The following is a 14,862-nucleotide window of genomic DNA, read 5'->3' as shown; positions in this document are numbered from 1 at the left end:
CAGGATAGACCCATCCCCATGTCTGGTGGGATTCTAACTTTGATGCGTTGAGAAGGACAAAGAATAGATTCCCATTCTTATGGGATGGCCTTTTTCTCTTTACGATAGACACATTGATGCACGTGAGATAGCCGTTAACCCAACGAAGGATCGTCTACCCCTTTTCCATCAGGACACATTGGCTTGAAGGTGTACGATTTATTTACACCTTGGACTTACAGGATATTTGATTAAGCACACCGTGGCCTTTTCCTGAGCAGTTATTTTGTCGGTCAAATATGGCTGTGGATCATTTACCTCACCCACCTCTTTCACCGACGTTGACACCCACCTTTTTTCATGGACGTTTGACAACCCGTTCAGCAGCTCTATGGACGCTAGCTGGCTCTTTTTCGTATCGGGCTGAACATCGAGTTGATAATTGCCCGTTGACGTTTTGTGAGTGCTTCATGTTTTCGCTCGGTTGTTCCGGCAAATGGCTGCTTTCTGCCGTTCGTCCAGCACCACCAGCATGGCAAAGTAAGCCAGGCCTGTGCTGATTTGGGCTTGCATCTCGCTCTGGAAAGGAAGGAATGATCGTGAGATTGGCAGTTTTGTCACGTGTAAAGATGCGCCAATCAGCAAGGTGGATTTGGCTGAAGTCTGCTTGAGGCTCCTCCCACACCGGCTGCCTATAAAATGGACGGGGCGACAGTTTGTGACAGCTGGTTGCGGCTTCTTACAGCTCTGAGAGTTTTGTGATAGTTTGTGACAGCTGGGTGACGGATATTTTCAGCTCCAGTCAGTTCCAGTCAGATGTTTGGTGAGCTGGCGACAGTTTAGTTTGTGACAGTTGGTGACGGCCTTGCAGCATTGCAGCTCTGATCGCTGGTGACAGCCTTACAGCACCTCAGCACTTTACAGCTTCTCACAGCACCTCACAACACTGTGCAGTTCCTTGCAGTGCCTCACAGCTGTCTGTTGGTTGTGGCTCTTGGTGATTCCTGACGGTGGGTGACGCTTGGACCGTTAATGCTAGTTCTGCTCAAGACCTGCTCTTGGCGTACCTGATTCTTGGCATCCCTGGTTCCTGGGGGTGACAACATGACATCGATTGGTGTTCAAGCCTGTTTGCGAGTGGGTGTACACCGAGGCAAAACGCTGGCAACGGAACAACACACGACGACTTCTACCTTGGTGAGCGAGACCGGATTCCTCTCCACCCTGAATGATCTGCTGGGTACCCTTGTCTCGTGTTTAATCGTTAAGTAAGGCATCGTGATAAGCATCTGCTCTTTGTCTGTTTTTCTATCAATGCCTGATTAATTCTGTATTTGCTTGAGATTATTTTGATTGATTTGAGCTTACTTATTTTCACCACGAGGAAATTAAAAGTTATTCTGTTTTTTAATTTTTTCCATGTTAATAAATTCCTTATTGACATTCCAACCTGTCTGTGCTCGTCCTTTCCTTCCATTGATCCAGCATTGTCAGAACCCAGATAGACTGGGAGGTCATTAGCAAACAAATTGACCTGTCATAGTCGGCACGCACCAGCGGCAAACGCTCGGCCACCCTAATTAAGATCCAATCAAGATAAGATTGGTGCTTTGCCGAGGGTGCATTCCCCATTCCGGAAGCTATGTGACCTCTAGTTAAACGGCAAAATTAGACGGTGGACACTGGAACTTGTGGTTAACTGATTGGCGTTCATGGTTGCAAAGCAACCCACCGAACCACGTAGTTAATTGTGAGCGTTGGCCCCAGGTCCGGCTCTTCCAAGGAGAAACGGGGATTAACCCCCTCGTAATACACTCGGTACCCATGGATGTAACAATATACACATATATATACACATATATATATATATATGTATATATATATATATTTATTATATATATACATATATATATATAATTCTTCTTCGCTCACTGCAGATCTGGATAAAATCACAAACTGGTCCAACACGTGGAACATGTCTTTCAATCCAGACAAATCTCACACTCTCACTATGTCTCTTCGAAAGGACCGTTTACAAAACCCCCCCATCCACTTTCTCAACAATCCTCTGGAAGAAGTCTTTTCTTTCAAGCTTCTGGGTCTCACTATGTGCCATGACCTTTCCTGGGAAAGTCACATTTCCAACCTTGCCTCAAAAGCCAGTCGCCGACTGGGAATCCTCCGTCGTGCAAAGTCCTTCCTCGGCCCTCTTGAGCTCCTGACCACTTACAAAGCTTTTGTCCGTAGCCTGATGGAGTACTGCTCTCCCCTCTGGGCTGGTGCTCCTGCCTCCCACCTTTCTCGACTTCACGCTGTCGAAACCAGGGCTTTTAAGATCATTGGCATCTCCCGCAATGAAGCTGAGTCTTTGGGCCTCTCACTCAATCACCGCAGGTTGGTCGGTGGTCTTTCTGTCTTCTACCGACTCCTCTCCAGCCTTGCTCCCCCTGCTCTCTCTGCGATTTGTCCCAACCACATTTCCACAGGGCGCTCAAGGTCCGCCAACAACCCCCTTCTGGTAAAACTACCAAAATCACGAATCACTCCTCATCTTCACTCTTTCATTCCTCTTTTTTCCCGCCTTTGGAATAAACTTCCTCACTCTATTCTTTCCCATTCTTCCCTCCAGGCTTTCAAAACAGCTGTTCACCACCACCTCTTATCTTCCCCCATCCAAATCCTCGATCTTTTCTACCCCCGATAATCCACCCAAGCCCACTTCCTTCAATTCTCCTGCTTTCCTTCCTGAAAGTCCCTTTAATGTCCATCTTCCCCTCGCCATGTTCCCCGTCCCATCCCCATCCCTCTCCCTTCCACAGTTCACCTGTGTCTGTTCCCCAATGTTTTGTCCCTTTCACTCCCGCCCCTCTTGTCTCATGCCTCCTTGCTGTGAGTTGTGTGTTAGCTCTCATACGAGCCTCGACCAAGGTATACAAAAAAAAAAAAAAAAAAAAAAAAATAATACAGGAAAGGAATTTTTTTATTAATCCGTAGCACACGAAACCATGTAAAATATACCCCTACAAAAAAAAGTCTACTATTGCCGTTACAGTACATTGACTTTTTTAGGATCAAGGGAAGTTTATGGGCTGTACAGCAACAAAACTGGCACAGTCTGAAGAAAAAAAAATCACGTGGTGCAGCCTTCTATAAAACGGAGAGATACAGCACACAAGTTATTCTTGGGTACAGAACCAGACAAAAAAAATATCGTGATGACCAAGAAAGTGGAACAGCTTTGAAATAAAAAAAGAAATGAGCAGCACCGAACAGGTGGACGCACACAACAGCATCTTTGTGGAAATAAATGCTCTTGACGTGGTTGCCACATGGGCAAAAAGAGGGAAACTTTTCTTCTGAAAACAAAAAGTTCACATTTTCACAACGTGTAGTCAAAATGCTAAAAAGAATTAATAAAATACTCCTCGTTCCCGTGGATACATTATGCAAACTCGGCCTTGGCCCGCACAGTTTATCTACATGTTTTTGAACAAGTTATGTACAAGATATACCTTTCCCCCGCTCCCCCCCCCACCCCACCCCTTACCCCAGCTTATCATCATGTGTGACAAAAAAGTTGTCTCCAAAGGCAATACTAACCACATGACGTAGTGTGTTGTGTGCAATATATATATACATATATATATATATATATACTTCCATTCAGGTTGCCCCAGTGATTCCACATGTATGTACAAAAAGGCGACCCCTGTTTCGCAGCAAGCCGAGAGAGCTCCGGGTCCATTGGTATAGGGTGAAAGGCCAGGGTGAGGGAGAAATCCCTGCAATTCCGTTGGATTAACACCATCCACAGGGTAAAATGGACTGTAAACAAACACGTGCCTAAAATGGCAAAACAGCTAAGGTTTTAAATTCCATTGGCTCCATGGGTGATTTAAAAAGGTGAGGGAAGGAAGAGGAGCAACATGGATCTTCATCACATTCCAGAGCGATAAATAGGGACGAATAATAAAAAAAAAAAAATACGTCGTCAATGTAAACCCTAACGATCGACATTCAATACACCACAGAATGTTTCTCTTGAACTGGGTGTCGGGTGGGAAAATGTCAAAATCGGGGACAGTGGTTCTCTTGCAGCACATAAAGCACAACGGAAAGACATACAATGCTTCAAACAACCACCCCACCCTCCCAAAAAGCATACATTCATTGCAAACTTGACTGAGCTGTGTGTGAGACATAAAATGAAAACGGAATAATAAATTCTGCTTTGAAGGAGCTGCACACAGCGCTTCCTCGGTATAGGATTCAAATGATTGTTCTGATATTTTGGTGACTTCACCAGACAGCTCCTGGGAAGCAAAACCCAGAAACCGGAAGTGAATAAATTCCACGCACCGTGTCAATGAGAACCGTCTTCGTACAGCTTTTGAGGATTATGGATGAGAAATTGCAGAGTAAGTGCTGCTGGACAGTTTTCTGCAGTGTCTGATGTAGAGGGTGAAATCGGTTATTCAAGTAATACAACTGCCAAGGAACAGTACAATATTACCGACATAAAAATACTCGAATCAAATGCATTGTGGTTTTTTTTTCTTTTTTCCAGGATCCGATAGTTACACACAAATTAAAATTGCCACAGGACGTTAATAAATATTCCAGCACTGAAGGTTCAGGCTTTTTTGTCAAAAGACAAAAAAAAAAATCCAACGTCGAAGCAGTAACGATAAACGTAGGAATTGGGTTTGACAACGTTGGTTGTTCGTGTGCCTGGCAGTGCAGACAAGTCTTGCTGGCGTTTCAAGCCTCCTTGCTCTTCCAGCCCAAGCCTCAGCGACGAAGCAGTGAAGCTCTTTTTGAGACCGTGCTCTTCTGCACCGAGTTAGGTACCAGGCCGGGCATGCTTCCTTTTTTACAGCATCTGCTGACGTCTCGTCCGTAGATCCTTCAACTGCCGCTACATAACTGAACCCAACGACTCTCAAAAAACCTGGACATGCTGTGCCCGGCGCGGCCGACCTCAGACTCGTCCTCATTAAAACGTTCACAGTTCTTGAACACCAACCGTGTGTCGGACGAGAAAGACTCACGAAAGTTGTACCTGCAAAAAAAACAAAGTGATTACAACTGCAGTGCTCATTGGCCATGGTGCAACAACAACAACAAAATGGCACATGGTTTGTAAAGAAATCACGGCTCATATCGAACAACCCGACCCAATGATATAGCCGATCCAAATATATGGTAATACTAAAAATGGCAGATGTGTTCTTCATTTGTCTGTCACGAAAACTTCATTTACATACAAGGATCTATGATATATTGCTAACAGTGGTGGCTGTCTGTGCGTTCCTCTGTCTTTTTCCCATTTATGACAGCCGCGTCCCATGCTGTATTTGAAAAGCTCAACATTCACTCTTGAAATGACCAGAAAACAGGCAAGAATAATGCTGATGCCAAATTTGATTTCGCAAACAGCATATTTTGCCCTCTTTTAAGACAAATTCAACCCAATGTTTCACCACCATTTTGCAGTGGGCGGTATAAGTAGCTCAGCGTTTTGGCTCTGAGTGAAACTAGGAGTGCAACACAATTAACTTTTTTAAAGTCCATGAAATAATTTAAATTGATAGATTAGCTTAAAGTTTTCCCATCACTGGAGACGGGTACTTTTACGAGTGTTTACATAAACACACCACTTGGACCATCACAACTGTCGTCACAACCTCTTTTGGTTTAATGTACAGCGCCTTCAGAAAGTATTCACACCCCTTGCGTTTTTCACATTTTGTAGTGTTACAGCCTGAATTAAAAATGGATTAAATATAAAATATTTTTATCCCCAATGTACACAAAATACCCCATTATGACAATGTGAAAACATGATTTTAGAAATTTTTACAAATCAATTAAAAATGAAAAGCTGAAATGTCTTGCGTCAATGAGTATTCAACCCACTGAGTTAATACTTTGTAGAAGCTGTTTTGGCAGTGAGAACAGTTTCGAGTCTTCCTGGGTATGTCTGTATCCATTTTGCACATCTGGATTTGGGGATTTTCTCCCATTCTTCCTTTCAGATTTTCTCAAGCTCTGTCAAGTTGGATGGATTGTGCCGGTGAGCAACAATATTCAAGTCTTCCCACAGACTCTCATGGGATTCAAGTCTGGGCTTTGGCCTGGCCACTCACATTATTGTTCTGAAGCCATTCCAGTATTGCTTTAGCTGGATGCTTGGGGTCATTGTCCTGTTGGAACATAAATCTTCATCGCAGTCTGAGGTCTTTTGCCCTCTGAAGCAGGTTCTCCTCAAGGATTTACCTGTATTTGGCTTCATTCATTGTTTGTTCTATTCTTACAAATATCCCAGTCCCTGCCGCTGAAAATCATCCCCATAGCATGATGCTGCAACCACCATGCTTCATGGGAGGGATGGTGTTAGATGCATGTTGAGCTGTGCTCAGTTTTTGCCAGATGTCACATTTTGCATTCAGGCCAAAGAGTTCAGTTTTCATCTCATTAGACCACATAATCCTTTGCCTCATGTTTTCAGTCTTTCACGTGCCTTTTTGCATCGTCCAAGTGAACTGTCATGTGCCTTTTTCTCAGGAGTAGCTTCCATCTGGCCACTCTCCCATAAAGACTCAATTTGTGAAGTGCTGCAGAGACTGTTGTCCTTCCAACAGGTTTTTTCATCTCAGCTAAGGAACTCTATAGTTCTGTCAGAGTGGTCATTGAGTTCTTGGTCACCTCCCTGGCTAAGGTCCTTCTTGCCCAGTTGCTCACTTTGGTCAGCTCGAGAAAGAGTCTGGGTGGTTCCATATTCTTTCCATTTCCTAATGATGGAGCACACTATGCTCTTGGGAACTTTGAACACTCTAGAAATTGTTTTATACCCTTAACCAGATCTGTCTCCTCACAATTCTATCTCGCAGTTCTATGGACAGTTCCTTGGACTTCATGGTGGAGTTTCTGCTCTGACATGCACTGTCAACTGTGGGACCTTATATAGAAAGATGTGTTTCTTTCTAAATCATATCCAATCAATTTAATTGGCCACAGCTGGATTCCAATCAAGTTATAGAGATGTTTCAAGGACGATCAAAATAAATTGGATGCACCTGAGCTAAATTTGGAGCGTCATAGCAAAGGGATTGAATACTTATTGACGCAAGACATTTCAGCTTTTCATTTTTAATTAATTCGAAAAAGTTTCTAAAAACATGTTTTCACTTTGTCATAATGGAGAAAAACATGCTTTCACTTTGTCAAATTTTGTGGAGATCGGTGCCAAAAAAATTTAAATTTAATCCATGTTAAATTCAGGCTGTATCACAACAATATGTGAAAAAAGTTGAGGGGTGTGAATACTTTCTGAAGGCACTTTATATATTCTATCCATTAACCTAACAAATTATCATTCACTTTGAACCTAAACTCTACACCCTCGAGCTGGTGAGGTACCAAGATGGAAACATACCTGCTCCCAGGGTCCGTGGAGCCCCCTGGCATCCTGGGGCTCTTGTGCGAATCCTGGGAGCAGGTTGGATTACGTCTGCTGAAATGGTCCACTACCCCAGGACTATATAATTGGGTTAGTCTACATGGGCACATTAGCAGCAATGGTGAGGTCTCATCAAATTTCGATGTCATCATCAAAATGTGTCCACATATAGTGAGCTCAAATATCTCCCAGTGGGAAATAAAAGGTGGTTACAGATATCCTGCAAGCACAATGTGCCATTTAAAATTCCTGATTACAGATGACATTATGGGTCCAGGATGTGAGACAGGGAGGACAAAATAGGGTGCAGAGGTTACAAATGCTTTTAGGAACTTATTTAAATGGCAACATACACTTTTAGAAAGAGCCACAGAATGCACTGCATGAGTTCCTGGAAGAGAAGCAATGAACCGTGAAAGAAACGGCCTGAATGGCTGAAATCTACAATCAATCGATATACAACCGAGAGAGTTCAGATAACACCTGCCCTGTACTGTCTTGAGAAACAAGGACATGTGTGGGGTCTTCAAGCGGCAAATTTGAGTGGTCGTGATGATGTAAAATGCCGTAATATTTTGTCGAAGTAATGCTAAAACCGAAGGATTTTGAAAGTGTCAAAAAGGCAATTTGTGTTCTCCAGTGTTCAAGTATATAAATCAATTGAAATAAAACTAAGATTTCGAAAGTTGTAGAAAACAAAAATTCTGAAGTTTCCCACCGTTGATGCAGCATCTTTTACACCACTTTATTTAACATGTTACATTAGTCCTTTATGCCTGGTGTTAGCTTCATGGTTAGGGTGGTAAGCTTGGGATCTAAGGATCCTGAGTTCAAATCCCACTCGGCTGTTGAATTAATATGAGGTGGGGTTGACTCTGCCTGTCATCCTTCCGAGGTCGGCAAAAATGAGTGCCAGCTTGCCGGTATCCCGTGTCGGAGTGGCAACCTGTCCAGGATTTTGACCAATAGCCAAGGAGACTGCTTCGGCAGCACCGACGCTCTGCACAGAGTATGGTCCCGATGGATGGAATAGATGGATTAGTCCTTCGTGCCTGTTGTTTGTGTCCTTGATGACGTCCTTAAAAACAGTAAGTTTCCCGTTTGGAATGATTTTCAATTTTGCTTGATTGCAAGAGAGGCAGACAGCGTACAAAAAAAACATTATCTCACTCCTCTCTGCGCATGCACAATTGGGACGGATTCAGAGGCAAACTAATTCTAATCTACAGGTTTGTATTTCGATTCATGTTCATAATATAACATTCAATTGAAATCAAGTTGTTCCTCGATCATAAACTGACGTTAGTAGATAGACGGACAGAAGTGAAGCAATTGCTGAACCCTGCTTTTCACTTCACGTACATGGTGTAGCAACGCATCGCTTGCATAACACTTTTTAGATGAATTATCAAACAGGGAGGATGACAGGGGGGTACGGTCTCCAGGATTAATATAATCAGGATTAATATAAGTGGATTAATAATGAAGTTTTGGGGGTTGTTTAGTTGCCAAATCAGTTGTATGAACTCGACAGGGAAATCCTTCTATGCTGCTCTCAGTGACAGTTCTGCCATTTTAGTTAACTCCATCCATCTCAAGATTAAGGAACTCAACTCTAAGCTGTTTCATCATTTAGTGGAAATGAAGACACAGAAACTTGTCCAGCTCATTAGTCCTCCTGCAACTGATATAACATGCTGCACACAATAACATTGTATAATACGGTTGTAACTATTCCAGACAACCTCTCCATATCTGTGGCCAAAGTAAAAATAAAAATAAAATCAGTCCTCTGAATTGACCTCCAAAATCTGAATTTTAAACACAGAATTGACTTCTCCAACTTTACCAAAGAATAATGGAATGCACTCAAAACTCTCAGGAAATGGGAGGAAGTAGTCATCAAACCGGCTGACAAAGGCGATGCAAAATTAGTTTGGCACACCGACTCTTACAAACAGGAAGCCTTCCAGCAACTTTGTGACACGAGTTTTTACTCAAAAGTCAACAAAAACCTTGCCCTGGTGAACCAAAAGTTTGTCAAAGAAACTTGATTTCCAAACAGGAACCAACAACAACTGCTTACAACCTCAACATCACCACTCCAAGAACGTCACACATTTACTTCCAACCAAAGATCCACAAGGCCACCAACCCTGGTCACCCTATCATCCCCACTTGTAGCTGCCATAAAACAATGATCTTCAGTTTATCTTTATAAGACGTTTGCTCCTCTTATCCAATGTACACACTCCAATATCTACCTCCATCGAGACGACCAATCACACACTTACAATCCTTGAACAGTTAAGGTTTCACTCTGATAACAAATGTTTATTCATATTGGACATCAAATTCCTGCACAGCATCTTCCCCAATGATGAGGGTCTTTGCACTCTCAAACACGTTTTTGATCTCTTGACCACCAAGGAACGAAGTGCAGAAACTCTTCTCCACCTTGGCAAATCGGTCCACACTCTCAACTGCTTGTTTGTCGCACATGCAGATGGATGGCGTACCCATGGGGACAAAAATGGGTTCCAGCGATGCAAATCTTTTTGTCGGTTTCATTTTTGTCTCGCCCATACGTCAAAAGTTCAATTTCATATTTACAATTCCTTGGGCGCTGTCATCTGTGCTACTTCAAATCAAAATCACTGAGCGTGCCTTTCTCACCACCATTGTGGCCATTGCACTGGGGAACAACCCACAACACCAACAGACAGATAGCTTTCCAACAATCTGAGAAAAAGAAAAACCCAAGAAAGGATCCCATTCAAGTTGATCTACTATCACAATAGCCTTCGAGTCAAGAACATCGACTTGAGGAACTTCAAGCTTTTACAGAATGATTCTGAAACCACCTCGATATTCCCACAACCTCCTCTCATCTCTTTCAAGTTGGACAGATATTTGAGAGGGGATCATTACCCTCTGATCTCCCACCAGGAACGTTCAAGCGTTCACAGATATGTTGTAACACCTGCCCTTTCATCAAGACAACCACTTCGCTGTCAGGACTCAAAAGCAGTATTAAAGTCACGGACCACATCAACTGCACCTCTGTGAACGTACACTCTCTGCAAGAATATCTACATCGATGAAACTGGGAGAAGACTGGGAGATCGCTTACTTGAACACTTGCTTGGTACAAAAACAAACAGCACAGACCTCTCCAAGACGGTTGCTCGACACTTCAATCTTCCCAGACAATCGTTCAATCACAATCAATCCCAGACAATTGGTAGTCTCTGGTGTTTTTCCCCATTTTAGCACCATGGACAGTGTTGCGAGCACAAAGAGCAAAGCCTTATCTACAGGATCGGCACGTCGGCTCCCTACAGAATCAACGAACGCTTTTCATTCATTTAGACCTCCAGTCTCATTCAAAATTTTCAATCCTTACCCTCTCTGCTTTCTACCTTTTATTTTGCTTTATATCATTTTATATCTTATCATATCTCTCCAACTTTTCCTCTTCTTTCAACGAGGAATAACAACAAGGAAATCCAACACAGGTGGAGGCCATTCAGCCCATTATGCCTGCGTGAACACCACACCAACCCATCAACCCAAGATCCAAGGAAGAAAATGCAAAAAAAACTTTTCAATTATTGAAGTAAATTTTTATATTTTAAATTTATTTTTCTAGTTTTTTTTGTAATTATTTTATTTTATATATATATATATATATATACATATATATATATATATATATATATATATATATTTTTTTTTTCCTTTTCTTCCCCTTGGGGAGGGGGCATGGGCTTGGTTAAAAACACACATTAACCACACAATCCCCCTTAACAAAGCCCCCACCAACAGCACTCCATACACAATCACCCATCAATACTCAATCTTCCGAAAAGTCTTATCACCGTCCCCATACTCGTCAATACGCCCATACTTGCCCTCTAAGTCCAAAACCTCCAGGTACCTATCTAATTCTAATTTAAACTTTTCTACATTTTCTGCTGTCACTTCCTTTCCAGGGAGACCATTGCATACATTAACTACTCTCTGAGTGAGAGTTTCCTGTTTACTACTGTCTTAACCCTCCTTTCTTTAGTCTCAGGCTATGTATGGCCCCTGGTCCTATCACTGTCTACTCTGTTGAATAATTCATCTGCACTTATTTTATCTCGACCTTTCATCATCTTAAACATCTCCATCATATCTCCTCGTAACCGCCTCCTTTCTAGTGAAGAAAGCCCTGTCTCCTTCAGCCGCTCCTCATAGCTGAGTCGAGCCAGACCCAGAATCAATCGAGTAGCCCTACGCTGAACCCTCTCCATGGCATCTATGTCCTTCCGGAACTGTGGTGACCAAAACTGCACACAATAATCTAGATGTGGCCCTCACTAAATTCCTGTACAATGTTGACACCACCTCTTTTGATTTATTATAACTGATCACCCTCCGAATACAACCTAAAACCCTATTTACTTTACCGCGAGCTGCCTGTCACTGTGCTGTCTGCTTATCTCCTGTGCCACCCCCAGATCTATTACCACCCCCAGATCCTTCTCCTGTGCGAAATGCTCCAAAATTACCCCTTGCATCCTGTAATCTCTATTTTCATTGTTCTTTCCCATCCCCAACACCTTACACTCGCTCAGGTTAAATTCCATCTGCCAATCTTTTGCCGAATCTATACTAGTATCAATACTTTCCTGAATCTGATCACTACCCCTCTGCTCTCCTCCTTACCTCCAAGTTTTGTGTCATCCGCAAATTTGTAAAGTTTACTCTTCACCCCACGATCCAAATCGATGTAAATAATGAATAGTAATGGTCCGAGTACTGATCCCTGAGGTACCCCATGACTTACATCCTCCCAGCAAGACATCCTCCCACTCACAGCCATTCTTTGCTTCCGACCACTAAGCCAGTTTGCAATCCGATTAGCTTCCTGACCAGCCACTCCACAAGCCCTCACTTTCGCTAACAACCTCCGATGTGGTACCTTATCAAATGCCTTCTTCAAGTCTAGATATATGATGTCCACTGGCTTTTCCTCATCCACCCAATCAGACACTGCTTCATAGAACTCTAAAAGATTTGTTAAACAGGAACTACCTTTGGTAAACCCATGCTGACTACCTTTAATTAGTTTGTATTTATTTGAACGGTTCCTCATCCGGTCCTTAATTAATGTCTCCAACACCTTCCCCACAACTGAAGTCAAACTAACAGGTCTATAGTTTCTCATTTCTTCCCTGGATCCTTTCTTAAATAATGGTGTTACATTTGATACTCTCCAATCCTCCAGTACCTGTCCTGACTCCAGGGAACGATTTAAAATATCCGTTAACATCTTACTTACCTGCTCAGCCACTTCTCTCAACACTCTCAGGTGCATAATATCTGGACCCAGAGCTTTATCAACTCTTAGATTTCCTCGTTGTTCCTTTACTTCCTCCACTCCAACCTGGATCTTCTGTAAAAGCCTTTCCTCACCTCCTCGATAGACACTCTCAGCTATTGGAAATTCTCCTGACTGTTCTTGTGTGAAAGTTGAAGAAAAATACCTGTTTAATAAGCCTGCTATCTCACTTTTATCACTAACCCCTCTCCCAGTGCTATTCCTCAATGGGCCCACACTGGTCCTAACCTGTTCTTTTCCCCTGATATATTTAAAGAAAGCCTTGATATTATGTTTAACATTCTTAGCCATGTCCTTCTCATACTCCCTTTTGGCTTGTGGAGTTATTTTCTTCACTTCCCTCTGTTTACTCCGATAATGATATAAATCGAACTCCAGTCCTGTTATTTTAAACCTTATAAATGCATTTTGCTTCTCCCTAATAGCGTTCCTTATCTCACTACTCAACCACCCTGGTCTCTTTCTACTTCGACTTTTACACCTCATTGGAATGTACTTACTCTGCACTCTCCATATTTGGTCCTTAAAGGTTTCCCATTTATCTGATGCTGATTGTCCTGTTTTTGAAGTCTCCCAATCTACATCACCCAATTCTCTCCTCATACCCTTAATGTTTGCCTTCCTGAAATCTAATAGCCTTACCCTACTATCCTGAACTCTAACCCTTAACATAATCTTTGCACACACAATGTTATGGTCACTTAGTCATAAATGTTCCCCAACCTCCACCACCTCCACCATATCATATTGGGATCGTTACTTAAAAGGAGGTCCAACACTGCACTCCCCCTCGTGGGCTTATCAACAAACTGGGTTAAACAGCAATCCTGGACTAAAACTAGGAAATCCTCATCTGCTGTGCCCTTTCCCTGTTCCTGGACCCAATCTATCCCTGGCAAGTTAAAATCCCCCATAATCAATACTCTTCCCTTACCACGTGCCCTTTTGAATTCTTCATGTCCTCCTCCTTCCTCCTCTTCCTTCCCACCCGGAGCCCTATAAAAGCATCCTACCAGTATCTTACTGTTTTTACAATCTCTAATCTCTTCCCATACAGAATCCTCCACATTTATTCCTTCCTTTATATCACCCCTTTCTCTTGATGCAATGCTGTCCTTTACCCAGATTGCTGCTCCTCCTCCTATTCTGTCCTTCCTATCACACCGATACTCCTTGTAGCCTTCTAATCCTGTCCTCCAGTTACTCTCCTCCTTAAACCATGTCTCACTCACTGCAACTATATCCTACTCCTCGCTCTCTACTTTGGCTTCAAGCTCTTCCATCTTATTATTTAAACTTCTGGCACTGGTATAGAATATATTCAACTTTTCCCTTCCTGAAATTCTATTTTCTTGCCTGGTCTTACTCATCATAATTACTTCATCCATTCATTACTTGCGTCCCCACCCTCTGCTGACCTAAAAAAAGCCTAAATTCCTTCCTCAATTCCCATTGCAAACCTTGCTGCCCCCCTTTCCATTTAATATACGACAATCATTCCAGAAACACTCCCTTTGTCCCCAAAATGATTCCCACTGCTTTGTAAATGTAAAACCTTCCTCCCTGCACCATTCTTCCAGCCATTGGTTGACATCTATTGCTCTGCTCATAATTTCTATATCGTTTCCTAATCTTGGGAGAATCCCAGAAAACATGACCTCACAACCCTTTGCTTTCAACCGCTTCCCCAATATCCTGTATATATTTTTCAAAACCTCTGAGTAAACTTCACCTACATCATTCACCCCTCGGTGTACCACAACCAACTTCTTCCTGCCAAGACCCGATACAATATCGTTTACCTTTCCTTCAATGTCCCTAACTCCCGCTCCTTCAAAACTACACAGGATTCTGTGCTTACAATCCTTCCTGCAAAATAAAGAATCAACATATAAAAAAAATCTCATCACCCACAAAAACTGTCTCCCATACCTCATTTCTACCAATTTCCATTGCTGCACCTCCACCACTGCCTGCAAAAAATGCACCTCCACCATTGCCTGCACCCACTGCATCTCCATCACTGCCCGCA

General features: G+C 42.7%; 1 protein-coding gene across 20 annotated transcripts in view; it reads right to left on the bottom strand.

The window, feature by feature from the left end:
• Positions 1-2,941: 2,941 nt before the first annotated feature.
• The window catches only part of BAZ2B (bromodomain adjacent to zinc finger domain 2B), a 385,196-nt gene continuing 373,275 nt past the window's right edge, over positions 2,942-14,862 (bottom strand). For all 20 annotated transcript variants that reach the window (XM_085873227.1, XM_085873230.1, XM_085873237.1 and 17 more), the window contains one exon: positions 2,942-5,041. In XM_085873227.1, coding sequence (XP_085729353.1) covers positions 4,888-5,041 — 154 coding nt within the window. In that variant the 3' untranslated portion in view covers positions 2,942-4,887. The remainder of the gene's footprint in view (positions 5,042-14,862) is intronic.

Source organism: Eptatretus burgeri, chromosome 3 (assembly GCF_056783735.1).
Source record: "Eptatretus burgeri isolate ZD-2024b chromosome 3, Ebu_testis_v1, whole genome shotgun sequence".
Taxonomy (NCBI): Eukaryota; Metazoa; Chordata; class Myxini; order Myxiniformes; family Myxinidae; genus Eptatretus; species Eptatretus burgeri.
Note: the sequence above shows the minus strand (reverse complement) of the source record. Positions and strands in the feature narration are given on the sequence as shown.